Here is a 16,127-nt window from a genome sequence, read left to right as displayed (position 1 = left end):
TGTTGAACCACAGAAACAGCTAGGGGCTACCCATAATTTATCATCCTTTCATTATAAACAACCAGACCTTTGATTGCCTTGCGTGGAATTAGTAGTAGAGCTTGCAACTATCTTCTCTAATTATGAAATTAGAAAGGCCTAAATAGGTCTCTGCTCAACAAGACTAAGTTAAAAAAAAACAGTGAAGACTCCTTAGCCCCAACCTGATCTTTATTCTGCTTGCACTTTATGTAAGTATGTACGCATAAACAAGATCACTGAAAATGCTCTCACTGTAATCTTAATTTTACACTTTCTCAGCACATGTGCTAAGTGATAACAAAAGGGCCTTTGACTTTTCTCCCCTGCAGAAATGCAGAGCAACCCTCACTAATTGCTATCAGTTGGAATTAGAGTGGCACAGCCTTCTTGAAGTTAGATGGTTAGGAACAGAGCCTGGATTTGTGTAAACTGTCACAGCTCTACAGAAGACAGTGAAGCGACTTTGTTTATACTAAACGAAGAATTTTGCCTTAGTTTTAAAACTTGCCTGCATGTGCGTGTAACCCCATTTGTTGCATCTTTTGTCCTTATCAGAAAAGCTTGCACAAAAGCATTCAGAAACACAGACTCAATATTTTTGGCTAAATGTGCACAGTTCCATCTGGTTTAACAGAATTGTGCTCGTTTTGACTAGGGCTGAATTTTGTCTTGGCATGCTCAGTCCTTATATAATCACCCTTTGATTTATAACACCTCACATGTAGAAGTAAAACTGTAATGCTAAGAGCCTTTCTAAATCAGTATCACAAAGTTGAGCCCATGAGCTTTCTGTTTTGTGATATTTGTGAGAAAACTAAAATTGAGATGTTGAATCACTTTGTGTATGGTCTCCTAAGCCTTCCAATTTGCTTCCCACTGCAACCACATAAAATAAAACATTACTTAACTTTCCAAAACAGCCACAGAAACAAAAAAAGCAAACATCCATACATCCACAGCAAACACTGCTGTTCAATAAATAATAGTAATGAAAAACCCACCCAACCCAACAGACCTGTTTCTTCTGTACATGGCATTTTTTGACACAGCTTCAGCACTCAGATACTTGCACAGCGTTCTCAGTGCCGTCTGTGGGAGTCGTGCATGTGTAGCCAAGGGCAGAGTTGTTTGCTAATAAGAAGTTACTGGATTGTAAAAAAAATTAGTGAAAGAAGCTCTTTGAGGTTTTCACTTTGAAGAATTTTCAATTAGAAGTCAGCACTGAAGTCATACAGTTTACCTAGTATATAAATATATTTTTGTCATTTAGGACAACAAGCAAGGTCAATAAAGAATAGTTTTTCTATGTCTCAGTGGAAAGAAGAATGTTATCCATGTGATTGCAAAGGATCTGCCAAATGGGAAAAACCAGTCAAACAAAGAGCACAGGGTTGCTCTCTGGAATAAACAATTCTAAATGAACAAAAGCTCTACATAAAAGTAGAATGTCCCACCCCCTACTGAAAGCTGTTTTCAAAGCTCTGTATTCTTTCAGAATGCTGTAATACAGATCAACCTAATGTTTTTCTTCTGCTGATACAACAGTCTGATTCCTCAGTCTACTTCTGAGATTTCAGCTGTCATATTCTGTTCTTAATATTTTTGTATTTTACAAACTGCCTTTTAACTTATAAAGGTAAAAATCTGTTTTTCTACTCCCTACACTTCAGAAAATGCATCTGTACCATCCACCTTTTACATCAAGCAATTTATATATATAAGTTATGCTAGAGACAAAGGAGGCCAAATAAGCCCCAAAAAATCCCCTTTTGGCTGTACAGTTTCAGAAGAGCTTACCTACCGTTCCAAGGCATGCAACTGAAACCCAGCAAACTCAGTCCTCTTGGTACGTGCATGGAGTACTGGGATGCAACAGACCCACGTGCTAATTTAAGGTGCTCAATGTGCTACCGACCTGGAAGACCCCAGCTCATTGAAAACACAGGAAAAGCAATGTATGAGGAACACAGACAATACCTTAGAAACCCAAAATATGACTGCAGTGACAGGATATTCCCTATGTTCTACAATGGTCAAGGCAGTACCTGTCCAGTGCCTTGCTGGCACAAGACCCTTCTTGATTTTAGGGCTTTTGTCTGTACAGCTGGTGAGGAGAAAAGTCAGAGTGGGTTAAATAACCCATATGACTATGAACATCCCATGTACAAAGTACTAACTATTGCATTGGATTTTATCTAATACCCCTTGATGTGATGAGGCTGGCCTTTGCAAAGATTCCATAAAAACTGCAACAAGTTCAAAACTCCCAAAGCTCACACATTGTTCCACATTAAAATGAGCAAGTTTTAGGTAGTTGCTAGCAGTTCTTTTAGTCAGGAGTGCTCATGTCTTACCATAACCTGTGTTATTTAAGCATAACAATTTCAAATCACATCACACTAACCAGGAAGCACAGGTTGTCAGCATGAATCTGGAATTCAGGCAGTTATTGAAATAGTTTTTGACGTAACCTTGCTTCCTATGCAGATAGAAAAGTAAGATGTCCTCAGGATTCAGCTAAGCTGGAAAGAAGCTGCCTGGCTAAGTCTCCTCACTAGAAATTTCCATTGGAAATTGTATTTTTCAGGCTGTGACACTTCAAACTGAACTAACTTGCTTAAAATATTTTGAAATTCCCAAGGAAGATGTTTAGTTTGTATATTAGCATTGCTCCTGTGAAGTTTAGAACAATTTATAGCAACTTGTAATCCAGCCCATTTCTTTCTGACAGCATGTATCTAAACCCATTGAATAGTGTAAATGTCAATATGAACAAGTAGCTTACAACCATGCCATTCATATGCAGAATTTTAAGCACTGCAGGCTTAGGAGTCCTGTCATTCCTTCAACAGAGCAAGAGAAAGACCCATTTCTAGTTTCAGATGCATTTAAAAAAATAATAAAAGTTGAACTTTAACAGCACAGGTTCCCATTTTATCCTTCTATGTCCCTTGTCACTGTGTGCAGTTATGCTGGCAGATTCCTACCGCGGCAGAGCTGCAATTCTATTGCAATGGAGACAATTTCTTTTTCTTCACAGAGATTTCCTGCGTACTGGGGGAAGGCGTATGGACATAACGGGGCAGAACAAACTGCCTGAGGATTGCAACTGTGCACTGCTGCCAGTCTCACAGAAGTGCCAAGAGAACCATTTTCACAGGAGGCTGGATCCAGCTCCCATGAAAATTACAAACACCTTAAAAATCAAGATATTTGTGTAACAGAATGTGTGAAAAATACCTACAGAGAATGCATAATCACTAACGTAAGGAGGTGCAATGTAAGATCTAAATAGAAGTAGTGCAATCATCATCATTGGCAGCATGATCACAGTACTGCATACAGTTTTAAAACATCAGCTCCTGTTTTAAGTCCTGAGACAGAGCAACTGAGGCCCTTAAGTACTATAACAGTGTAAGTTAAAAACCCCTGACATCTCACTTCCAGTATTACCACTTCTATCTATATATGTCACATAGTTTCTACTCTCAGGACAGTTGAATTTGTTAGCACTGTTTCAGTCTCATTACTCTTATTTTTTAATACAGAGCAAACCTGATTAAACTATACTTTAGTTGTGTGTTCTAAATCATTGGACACTATAACCACTGCTACAATAACAAGCACTAGAGGAGACTGTGATTAATTTCCTTGGGAGTGCGCTGGGGGTTGCTCTGAGGAGGTTAGCACAACTGTTAAGTGTTATTTTTGACTTGCTACTCCTACTACAATAAAGTTATCCATTAGTTTGTCTGCCACATTCCTTGGAAATGCAGCTCATTTGTCGCAGTTTCTCATGTATGTGTTGCAATGTGGAGGCACAGGGGAGGCTAAAGGAGGCTTTGAATGCCTTTGGATGTACTGTTTTGGTTAGCTCCTGGGAGTGGGATACTCAAAAATCTGCAAAACTCCTATTAGACATCTGAGGATTGGCCTTTGTTCTATTTACATGTGTATTAAATTCAAACATCTTTACCACCTATTCTGGATAGTAGACACAAATTTCCCTCATTGTAATGCACAGGACTGGCATTCTGGTTTGAGACTTAGTTGTTTCAGCATAAAAGGGAACAAACTGACCTACTTTGTGCACTACTGTATAATAGAAGTGGTTTGTGGCAGTAGCTTATGAAAGGTTTATATACCCACACTGTTTTGTTTAAATAATAAGAAATACAAGAATGACATTTAGTAATTTAAACAGTTGACAACAGTAATGAAAAATACCATAGACCCAGAGAGTAAGAAGATGAAAATCCATTAAAGAAAATCTATTGGAATAACTTATTAGCAAGGGCTTATTGTAAAATATATATATATATATATAGAAAGGAGTTTCATCCTCACCTCCCAATGAAATGCCAAAGAAGCCTGAACATGAAATTGGAGCCACCAGCCATCTTTCTGAAATAAGACCTGACTTTTAAAGAGACAGTTCTTTATAAAGCCTGGATAATTTTAGCCTCTTACTACTAGAAGTCAGCATGTATGCAAGCATCAGTGAAAACTTTCACTTCAGGAAATCTTCAGTCACCAGTGATAGGGAAATGGTGTCTTGAAAAAAGGTTTATTAAACAGACAAATAAAATAATAAACCGGGAATAGTGCCCATAGACATTCCTTCTACTCATGGATCTGAAACAGAACTGTCAGAGGATCACTCATCAGGAGAGGCTTCTGCAAAATGGATATATAGAAGTGACAGGACAAACCTAATTCTCCAAATCAGCAACAGAGTTTGTAAAATGCTGAGTCTTGCCTCCGTGACTTCAGAGAACAAACAATTTCAGGGCATTTGCTAGTTCACTTAGGACCAGATTAGGGAAGCAAGAGCTGACATTGGGACTCCTAAACACCAACATCCAGTAAGGGAGATGGGGAAAAAGATGGCTGAAAGAATTTGTCCAATGCACCATGCTTTCCTAGTATTTTGACAGAAGGATTAAGAGTTCATTTGATATATCTGGACGGCATTTTACAACTCAGGGTCTACAAAGAGAAATATTGGAAGATAGAAACATTAAACTAGATGAAGAACTGACACAACACCTGAGACTAGGAGAGAACAAACTACACAGGATTAGATGTACTGGATACTGTATGGCTACTGATTATGCAAGTGCCCTCCAAATCACACAGTGACCTGAGATTCATGAAGAGACAGGCACAGAAACAACAGTTGAGGAAAGAAAACTCTCAACTGAAAGGTCCAGAATAAGGGCAACCAGCCCATCCTAAGTACATCTGATTAATGCAGGCTTTTTCCATGAAATAGTCAACATAGAAAAGGAGAATGGTGAAAACAGAAAGAACTGAGCAGAAATGAAGAGAAACCATTCCAGAGTGGCAGCACCCCAGCAAAAAGCATTTTGGGCTTTACAGGCAGAAGCCAACATAGGCAGAAAACCAGAACACCAGATTTGTTGGGCAGGTTCATGAAACCTGCATTTACACCCATTAGCCCCTCCTGTTTCTGAAACGTTTCCTGCTTGCAAAATATGATAGGTTCTGTAGTCATCAAATTTAAACTCTGACACAGACTAAAACAAGTGATAAGGTAAAGAAAAAGGAACCGTTACATTGAAAGAGTATATATACTATATATAACCTAAGTGGTTAATGCCACTGTCTGGGTTTAAAGGGAAGCCTGGGGCAAGTAGCTGTATGTTCTGCAATCTGTCACTCACTTCTTGACTAAGCTCTGAATCATATTTTAAGACTCCACTATCAGTTTATGGACTTCCTTTTCTTGCCTCCCCCCCTGCCCCAAGAGTCTCAACTCTGGTTTTCCTGCAGGACTCTGGGGGTTTTACTTTTTAACTGGTGACAGTCTTTTCTCCAGTCTTTTACTGCATCTCATACATAGAACTTTGGGGTTTGTATCTCTAAATGACTAACAAAAACCACCAATGTATTTTTCAGGAAAATCGCTCCCATTTTTTCACTGTTATCTTGAAAAAGGTTAAAAGAGGAAAAAGAGAAAAAAGATTGCAAAACCCATGAAGAATTTTTCCTCCTTTAAAACAGAAAAACAAACAAAAACTGCTATTTCCATAATCACAGAAAAATCACCACATTTCAATTGTGTTTTTTCCATTACAAATCACTATTAACAACTGTAGAGTGATGGGTAAAAATACCCCTTTGGTACTGGAGGATTAGTTCAGACTTGTGCCAGCAGACACAGAGCTGTGCCTCTGCAGCACAGTTCAGCAGATCACAGAATACGTATTTTGCAGCTTATCTAAATGATCATCTTTCTTTATTTTCCAAACATTCCCAACATAGCTCCAGAAATTCAATGTACTGCAATCTTTCTAACTTTTCAAAGATGTCTGAGGCTGGGTGTGGACCAATAAAGAGGAATCTGTATCATGAGTCTTATGACTTTTATCACTACATTCTCAGCTGTTAGTGACAAGATTAAACTTCCAGAAACATCTCAAGCATCCTGAATGAGGCTTGATGAAAACCACCACATACTCAGCCCTCGGCACTGCTTTGTTCTTTTTTTCCTTTTAAGAAGAAATATTAAGGTCTTCTGTGTAACTGAAACCTTATACATGTGCTTTTAAATCAAAAGCAATCAATACACGAACCTATTTTAAGCCATTTTAACTGCAGCACTTTTGTTTTCAGAAAGAAACAACCGAATACCTGTAAATACAGTAATGTTTAAGGAAAAAGGAGAGCCAAATTCTTTTAATCACAGTGTCCTATTGACAGCAAATAGCCTTCCACTTCAAACCTGTCTATAAGGCTCAGACTGAAACAAAGTAATTTGAGGAAATACTTTCAACATGTCAGGCCTCAACATAGATACGTAATTGCATGTATGTTAGATAATGTAACAGGTATATTGAAAGTGTAAAACCAGGAATATGGGCAGGTCACCTCTTACAAGAGCTCCATGATATTAACTGAATAATTGCAACTACAGTAAAAGGAGGGTAGAGGAAATCAGAAACAAATTTTTTTTTGCTTAAAATCTTCCTAAAAAATGACAATATTCAACTCCCCTTGGTAAAAGTGAGGGGAAAATAAGCCTGAAAGAAACTCTCACATAAACTTGACAAATTCCTTACCATTTACTGAGCTAAATTTCCTAGATAAACCACAGAGGTGGAATCTTTAAAAATTCCATTGCTATTCAGGCTGTGTTTTCCTAATCCAGCATTATTACCTACAGCACATTTTAAATATATTTTTTTCAGCCTACTGTAAGATGTCCAATTTAGATATATCCCCTTTTCAATATTTTACTCAGGAAACTACTCAGCCCTGCAAACATGCATGTGATTGCAACTTCATTTGTGGCCCCATTAGTAAGGATCTATTACAGCATGTGACTACACTCATGTTTATTTGTTTATGGAATGAATTCCAAGAAGTTTTACAGTGTAGTCTATTTGTTCTGGGTACTAAATTTAATGTTTTTCCCTTCCTCAATTCATTCTGCTTTGATGTGATATGATTATTTACTTTGCTACAATTACATGCAGCCATCCTTCATAAGGGTGCAGACCAGACTTCCCCTGTTCAGCTTGGTAAGCATATTTAGCTTTCGAATCTTTCCTCATAATTTAGGTGGAGACACATCACAGCTGCATAAAGAGTGACTGACTGTATTTTGTTGCTTCTTGACAGTATGCATCTGTTCCTGCTCTAGTGCTCCTAAAATATGCAGCCTGTTCTCCACTTTATCTGCAATCTCATTCATATTTTCAAGGATTTTCCTGTGACATAACAGCATGTTGCTGGTCGCATCTTCCCAAAGGAAAAGATTCTACCAATAAAGCATTTGTAATATCTCTCAGTCTAAGTGAGTAGTAACTTCTACTGCCAAAGGAGTAATACAGCTGGAAAATTGAATGGAATGTAAAAGAATATTCCCTCCTGTATCTGGAAATCACACCCCCACACACACCTGCTGTGAAGATTACTTTCTGTCTCAGTCTGGTTTAACTAGATTTTCCACACACTGCATACACATTTACTATTACAGAAGTACCTTGTAAAGCCAGGAATATTTATTTCTTACAGTAAGAACAGTGCTTTTTATAAATAAAATTTTGCAAACTTTAAGCAGGTAAGAAATAAAGAAAACCCTTAGGAAACAAAATAGCTGAATGTACTAGATAGCATCTACAGAACCAACAGCCTTTCCACAGCACATCAGCAAAATCATTGTAACAGTGTCAGGAGAGTGTTTTGTTCACATAAGTGATGAATGAAGATTTAGGTATTTTCATTAAAAAGTTCAAATATTTTCAGATTCCTTTCATTGTAGGACAGGCATTTTTCATTTCCAGTGATGTGTCAGCAGTACTGCATCTGCATAACACACCGCTCAGAATCATGGCTAGATGGGGTTTGTCCACTGCAGGGAGGCACAAAACAAATTAACCAGGTCATTAACAAAAACCCAAATGTTTCTTCTTGGAAACATGAAAGCAAAAATACAGCTGGAGCTATGTGGGATACCAGCTAGGAAGCCAGCTGCAGGAAATTATGTCCAGTTTCAAATGGATGATTTAAGGTGCAGATACTGACAGAATTGATATGGACAGCCCTAGATAAATGCACGCTGGGAAGAGTTTTCCTAATCAATCTCATGGTAGAACATCAGCTGCATGAAACCAAAAGCAGATCTTGCGATGTGTATGCCCCTGTGTCACATCCTGCCAAATAGGAAAACATCATCTCAAGTAACATGTAGGTTACATACATTTACATTAGTTTCAGCAAATCAGAATAAAATCAGAAATGACATAATCTCAGGAAAAAAGAAGAAGGAAAGAAAGGGAAAAAAGGAAAGAAAAGGAAAGAATAAAAAAGAAAGGAAAAGGAAAGAAAAAGCCCCCCAGCTTATCCACTATTCACTCACATGCTCTGCAGGTTGTTTTTATTGGGTGTGTTTTCTGTAAAAGGTAGTATTTTTTATTTTTAAAGACCTGTAAAATATTCTGGAACAAATTTATCCCATCAGCTGTGCTATACTGGGGAGAATGCTCTCTCCCTACAAGTCTAAAGCTGTGAGCCACTAAACTGAGTCTGTAGTGCTATGCTTCTCTCTACATTTTCAGTCTGAAACTGTGAAGAGTAAGGACTATCACACCTTAAATATAGATTGCTTTGTGGAATGTGATGTTACAGCTCTGGAGCAGTATAGCAAACAAAATGTCAGCTAAGAATGTTGTAGCTTTACGATCTTAGGTAAAGGCTGAAAGAAACACACCTCCTTCTTGGCACTCAAAAGGAAATTTGGCAGGCATATGCACTAAAGAGGTCAACAGTCCTTGCAAAATAATACTTAGAATTTTCATGCAAAGTTTTCATACTTTCTATCCTAGAACACGTTCTGAAATGAGTAATACATAGTGTAAAAGATACAGTGAAAGAAGAATTACAAAGAAAGAAAATAAATGTGACACTTTAAACACGCTGTGAAGCAGGGGGAGAATCAGTGGTTTATATGAGGCTACATTATACCCAGCCTACCAAACCAAGCAGCCACACCATGTAGGGTATGGTTTCACATGACACAGCAGGCACAGGACAGATAAGCTGATCTGAAAGTGAGCGGCCATCACAAATGGGCAGTTTGCCTTCCTTCTATTTACTGTTGCAGTATTTCTCTTATAGTGGATGTAAGGACTGTGTCATTACTGGGCAAGCCAGTTTGTCAGGCTGATCCAGCAGAAAACTAACCCAAGGGGCAGCAGACCGGAACTGAGGAGCAGTTCTTTGTCAGATCTGCTGAACCAACTCACTGTGAAGCCATGATTGCTAGTGCCAAGAAAAGGAAAGGATGGCAGAAGCCTTGGCCAAGGAAGCACAGGGCTGCCTTTTTCCTGGAGAAGCTGCTGGATTGCCTTAGCTGCCCAACAGAAATCAAGACTGGTCCTTACTTGAAGAAAAACCTCAAAAGTGTTTCATGCTGGTTATGTTCTAATGAAAACTAAAACTTCACTATTTGTTTCAATAATAATGAACATGCTTTGACACAATTTCTGAAACCAGAAAAATGAGTCAAGAGTGCCTTTGCATTTGTTAATTACAACAAGTTTCTTTTTTAACTTCCTCTTCATACCCTTCTTAAGTATCAGACTGGTCAAGATTATACAAACATACTTTCATAAAATTATACATCTTTGCCTCAAACATACCCTTGAAATAAGGTGTACACAGCATTGTGCTGAAAGCCACAACAAAGCAGAAGCTGTTAGCTCACATTATCCGAGTCTTTGGCTGATATTTTCACGAAAGGTATGCTGATCTTTCTAGTAGTGTCAATAGAATCACATTACTGCCCAAGTCAGCATTTTCTAAAAGCTATTTGGCAGCTCACCATTCATCCCCTACAGTCAGATTCAACACTGTTTACAACACCTAATAAACCGGGTTAGACTCATATACGAATTTAAGAGATATTTCATTGTTACTCTCAATGTATTTTACTTTATAATAAATTGTTGTACCTATTTAAAATTTAAAAACATTTTTCTTCTTTGATCATGAATCTCAATGCTTTATTTGTGACATCTGAGTTTAGCAACAATAAATGCTTTGTCTGCTTCATGAGAAGAGCTCAGTTGTTTACTTGAAAGGGATTAATTCAACTAATTCACTTAAACCAAATATATATAACAACAGGTTAAGAAGTAGTGGTGTTATGCTATTCATTATGAGTGCTCCCAATTCACTTTAGCACAAAGTCAGGTGGGTTAGATGAAGCCACTGGTGAAAGCAGTTTAAGCTAACCTTGCTGACTTTACCACGAAATGGGGTTTAACAACATTAATAAAGAGCAGAATAATAATAGCAGAAACAGGAGCAGCTGGAGCACTAACAAAATTAATTGTGGCATCACAGCTGAGATTGATAATGAAAACCTCTGGACAGTAACTTCTCAAACTAGTACAGCTGTTTCCAAAGAGCCATCTGTCTGGGCCCCAAAGCTATTTTATGTATGGATACTCTTAAATTTACTTAGCAGAGCGCAGTTAAAGAATTACAGAAACAATGTGGTAACACTGAAAGCTAATGTGATATAAGGAATATAAACTCTACTGGATTAAGAAAAAAAAATGGAAAAAGGGCAATTTTACAAGTTTCTTTGAAGTGGTAAAACATCTGTGTGTCCTACAGTCCTAAAGTAATTGATCTGATGACAGCAAAGCTCTATGAGAGTGATTAAAAGGAAATTTGTTTTTCCTTTTAAAACAACTGGCAAAGGCGGCAAAGGAAATCTTATCACTACATTACTTTCCAACACAATATACATTTTATAAATAGAATGTATGTAAAGATTAAATTTGTTCAGGGACAGGAGGGTTTTTTAATCAATTCAACTGCCAATTGACACAGTCCACTCCACCTCCTTTTCTTAGCTGCAACATTTTGACATCATTTAAAATTCATTATGAAGCCCGTAAGGTCAACTTCTATCATCCCCCTCAGGAATGCTTTTTTCAACCATTAATACTGACGGAATTAAACACATATTACAAAGAGAAGAGTTTGGTTTGTATTTTTCAAATCTATAATGACATTATTTTTATCATAGTAAATCTGAATCCACTGTTTTCAGATCTTCAATACTAGATCTACTTATTTATTCTTTTAAAAAATCAACGGTATAATCAACTCCTGCTAGTCACCTGGAGATTGGATCTTCCTCAGACAGGAACAAATACACAAGAATACCTTCTCATATTCTGCTCAATTTAACCAAGCTGTGGGCTGCTGGAAGCAACTGTGATGCTCTCTCCCCAGTTCACTTTCTTCTTTATGTTAGATACAGCAATTACGTGGCAACAGCACTGTGGAAAATTAACCTGCTCCATACCAAAATCCTCAGTGATCCAAACCCATGGTGCAGGTACACAAACACTAAAACTGATGCAAGAGCTACAGAGTGGGATCAACCCTTTTGTCAGCTCTCAGTTTGATCCACTTGACTCTGTGAAACTGTACTCCGAATGCTCGTATGTAGTTCATGGCAAAGGTTGACCATCTGAGCACACATCTGCAACAGTCCCATCAGACTGAAGGACCTCACAGTGGTGACTGGTACAACATAATTTTCCCTCTCTTCAACACATGAACAGTACAGCTGAATAACCTCTTCCCACCTCCATCTATTTGTGTAAAGTTGACATCCCTACATGCATCATGTCACAGTCTAGTCCACAGAGGCTGATAAAAAGTAGAGTGGCTGAGGAGCTAGTGAATCCTCCTGCAGCAGCAAAGAGGGTGTGCAGATAATCATAACTACACCTCTGTGCCTGAGTAAGTGAATGATAAATCTGGCCCTGCGAGTAAAGCCTTGTCCACGATCAGGGTGAACGAGAACATACTACGCTGCTGATTCTTAAACCAATCTGTCCTCATTTCCCTTGGCAATTATATTGGGTTGTTTGGGTTTGCTTTCTTTTCTTAGAACTGTACGGGCTAACTTCTGCTATAAAGCAACTACAGGAAAATGCCAGTAGAACATTTACTAGATTGAAATCCCACAGTTCAGAAAAACCGTACTGTAACCCATCTGGTAAAAATCAGCATTTACATGTTGTGTAGCTGGTACAGGTCTGATCCTGCCCTACAAAATAGTGTGCCAGCACGCTGTCATAGTCCTCTGAAATCACTGAGTTTTGGACCTGTACTGCATTTTCATTGCTACTTTCAGCCATGCAGGCAACTAACTCAGAATAAGTAGTATGGAAACAGCCAGCCATTTCCACTAGACATTATCTTCTCTTCTGTGTGTCCTATTTTATAAGGCACCTTAAAAAAAAATCAACACAGCATAAAAAAAATAAATAAATACACAATTCACTTACCTTTGGCTTCCTGAATAGTCCAGAATTCTTTCACTATCTTAACAATGTTTTTTTCCTCTCTCAACTTCTTTTGCCACTGACGTAGCTCTTGTACTTCACTGTCACAGCGGACCTGTGAAAGGGAAAACAAAAGATGCTACTAAAATCATATACATTCATGCTACCCAAGAGGATCAAACAATTTTTTCTATGGGGCTGTGACTGGGCAAATACATGACATTCATCCTTTTTTTTCTGGGCCTGATAGAAAAGCACAGTCCCAGAGGTTTATAATTTTCAACTGGCACAGAAATAAAGCCCGCAAACTGACAAACCCTATTGAAGACATAAATATGCCAATTAGGGGATCATATTGATTACAAAGGACTCCTGAGAATGTGATTGCAGTGAGGTACTTTATTCTTTGAGTTAATTAAAATTTAAAGCATTATGCTAAAGAGTATTTGTGCCTTTAGAAAACCACAACACTGTAACACCATCCCACTGACCAACATAATAGAGGAGCGAAGGAGCATGAAAGGTCATACAGCAGGAAATTTATTCCAGCAAACTGATTCACACCTGCTATCAGCTGCAAATAGGCTTACTGACAAGCCCAGCTATACAATTTTCACAAACAGGAGAGCCATTAATCTGTTATTTAAAGTAATTGGAATGCATTACATGATATCTATTCTTTGTCAGTCAATCACTCTATGAAGGGCATAATTCTGCTTCTACATAAAATGACAATACTCACAGGCCTTGACTCCATTTAAGATTTAAGTTGAATTCTTCTATTATTGCTTTTGTACTAGGGTAGATCCTACTAATGTAAGACAGAGCAAGCTTTACATCAGCAGCTTTTACCACTCTGCTACTTAAACTCGTTCTAAGCAGGATTTGATTAATTAGCAGTATGTTGCCTGCTGTCTACATCAGTATTCACACAGTTACTACCTCTGTGCTGGAGCTAAAATCCACAATAGATACTGTCCTTCTGAAAATGGTGGGAAAGGGACATGCTAAAATTAGCTTAGACATTGGTTAGTGATTATTCTTTTAAACTCATATTCAAATTATAATAGAATTATTGAAAAAGCCGTTTCTGGTGGCTTTTTTTTCTAAATGTTATATAAGTAAAATGTCATTATGTTTTAGGACTTAATGCCCTAATAATTCAGTCTGGAGTTGAACAACGTGGTAGAAACAAGCAGCAATAAGCTTAGGGTCTCCTGAACACATTCTTGTTCTTGGGAAACTGACTACTTAGTTTTCTAGAAATTTTCTTGTATTTATTTTATTCTTACATGGTAAGGTAATGGGTTTGCTCTGTGACTTGAACTCTCCTACCCCACTCCATTACACTTTACTTTTCTTCCACTTTCCCAAGATACCTACAGAGCAAAAGAGCAGGATATGGTTTTCCACTAGTTATAAAAAGAAATAAAAGAAAACAATATAAATTATTTATCCTCAGATATATTATTTCCACCCAGAATTTCTCCTTTGTGGTGCAGCTGGGAATGCAATAGAGAGTAGCTGAACTCCCACAGCAATTTTTAATCCACTTAGAAGATAACTTGCTATGTTTCAGACAGTGCACTGGCAGAGCAGAAAGGTTACATGATCAGTAACGCCAAGCAAGATTTCTGCTCAGTGACTTGACATCAGATACCTCTGAGTCCTCTAATAATACCCCATTATACTAGTACAGTTCTCTATTATCTTCTATAAAAGTTATACAAAGTTCTCGCAAAACCATTTTCTATTAAACACATCAGATACTATTTTCAAAAATAAAATACAATCCCCAACCCAGGATAGTTTCTTTAGGCTTGCAAGACACTTTTTTTTTTCTGTTATACTGCAATTCATGTCTTTATAAAACCAATAATTTCCTATAGCATGGAGTCAGTTTATCTGCACAGGAAAGGGTTAAAGCAATGCTTATGGAACATGCAACTGTCAGTAGCAGAAGAGGCAGAAAGATAGAGATTTTACTACCCCTGTGTCTAAATATAATATTTTTGAACAACTTAAGTGCCCATTTCCGACTGCAGCTATGTAAGACCTGTATTTTGTCCTGAAACACTGATGATTGGTCTGGAGAAGACCAATAATGAAGCACAATACACTGTTCCTTTATCACAGTGCCATGTAAAAAAAATGTATGTGTGCTTGTGTTTGATTATTCAATATTATTACAATGTGTAAGTTTTTATTTTGATAATAGTGTTTAAAAGTTCCAAATTCTCTAAATTATAAAATAAGGTTTAATGAAAAAGTTCAGAAAAAGAGCTTAAAATACTGACACAATAATATCCTTAGAATGCAAAAGGGCATACTTGTAAGTGTTCAGTTATTGCCGCAATAAATCCCTGTTATCTGACAGAGCTATTTATTTTAAAAGCAAAATATTTGAATTCTTTGGTGAATTTTCATAATATACTTTAACATTAATGTGTTGAAATGCTATTTAAGCTTTGTGTTCTCTTAATTTACAAGCTCAGGCATAACACATGGCCCTATGTAGTACGTTGTTACTAATGATTTTTGTTTTATAGTCCTGATTTTAATTTCAATTTAAATTTTTAAAACACCAAGTTCTGTCATCTCTAATTAGCTAAACCATTTAACAGCGAATTTTATAGCCTGAATTATTTTTTATGTCTCCTCCTTTTTATTGTACAGTTTCTCTCTCATTTCTGGGAACTCGTTTAGAATGATAAATAGTACTGTGAAAATGTTGACGTTAATATATATAACAAGGAAGGATAGTGTCCTTCAGAAGCTTTGGTAGAAGCACAGAGTATCTGAGCAACCTTGCACTGTTCAGCAAACATAACTATTACTGCATAATGGCTGCCTTTGCAATACACCACTGTAAGGATGCCTGCAGTGAGGCTGTCAGTGCTAATTAATGTTAGTGTCAATGCCATCTCTGGTTTAAAATAAGAAAAATAAAGGAAAATGAAAAAGCAGAAAGCATCACACAAATCTTCCAGTCAAGAAGATCATTTCAAGGTATGTCATCATCTTTGGTTTCATGGCATATTATGTATCCACTCATATATTCATGCTTGTTAAAAATAGTAAAGATAAACTTAGCAGTGTTTTATAGTGACTGTTACTTAAAGAATACCTAACATACAGACAGAGGTGTGTCTCACTGTCTGTCACAATGAAATTCCTGCTATAACTGAAGGCTATTTACAAGCATAAAGTTTGATAAAGGCAGTCAAAAGACATTTCTTTGTCACCAGTGTCACCTGAATTTCA

The 16,127-nt window shown here is 37.3% G+C and overlaps 1 protein-coding gene across 2 annotated transcripts in view; it reads right to left on the bottom strand.

The window, feature by feature from the left end:
• IQCK (IQ motif containing K) overlaps window positions 1-16,127 on the bottom strand; it is a 49,823-nt gene that overhangs the window by 9,172 nt on the left and 24,524 nt on the right. The window contains exons 8-9 of one of the 2 annotated variants that reach the window (XM_061367060.1): window positions 12,867-12,978; window positions 8,209-8,702 (exon numbers count right to left, since the gene is read on the bottom strand). In XM_061367060.1, the coding sequence (XP_061223044.1) occupies window positions 8,647-8,702; window positions 12,867-12,978 (168 nt within the window). In that variant the 3' untranslated portion in view covers window positions 8,209-8,646. Of the gene's footprint in view, window positions 1-8,208; window positions 8,703-12,866; window positions 12,979-16,127 lie in introns of those variants that run through there. The other variant, XM_061367067.1, reaches the window with a different exon arrangement.

Source organism: Neopsephotus bourkii, unplaced genomic scaffold (assembly GCF_033783945.1).
Source record: "Neopsephotus bourkii isolate Nb327-2 ecotype Australia unplaced genomic scaffold, CSIRO-AGI_Nbou_v1 NB_126, whole genome shotgun sequence".
Classification (NCBI taxonomy): domain Eukaryota; kingdom Metazoa; phylum Chordata; class Aves; order Psittaciformes; family Psittacidae; genus Neopsephotus; species Neopsephotus bourkii.
This window is presented reverse-complemented; position numbering and strand designations above follow the sequence as displayed.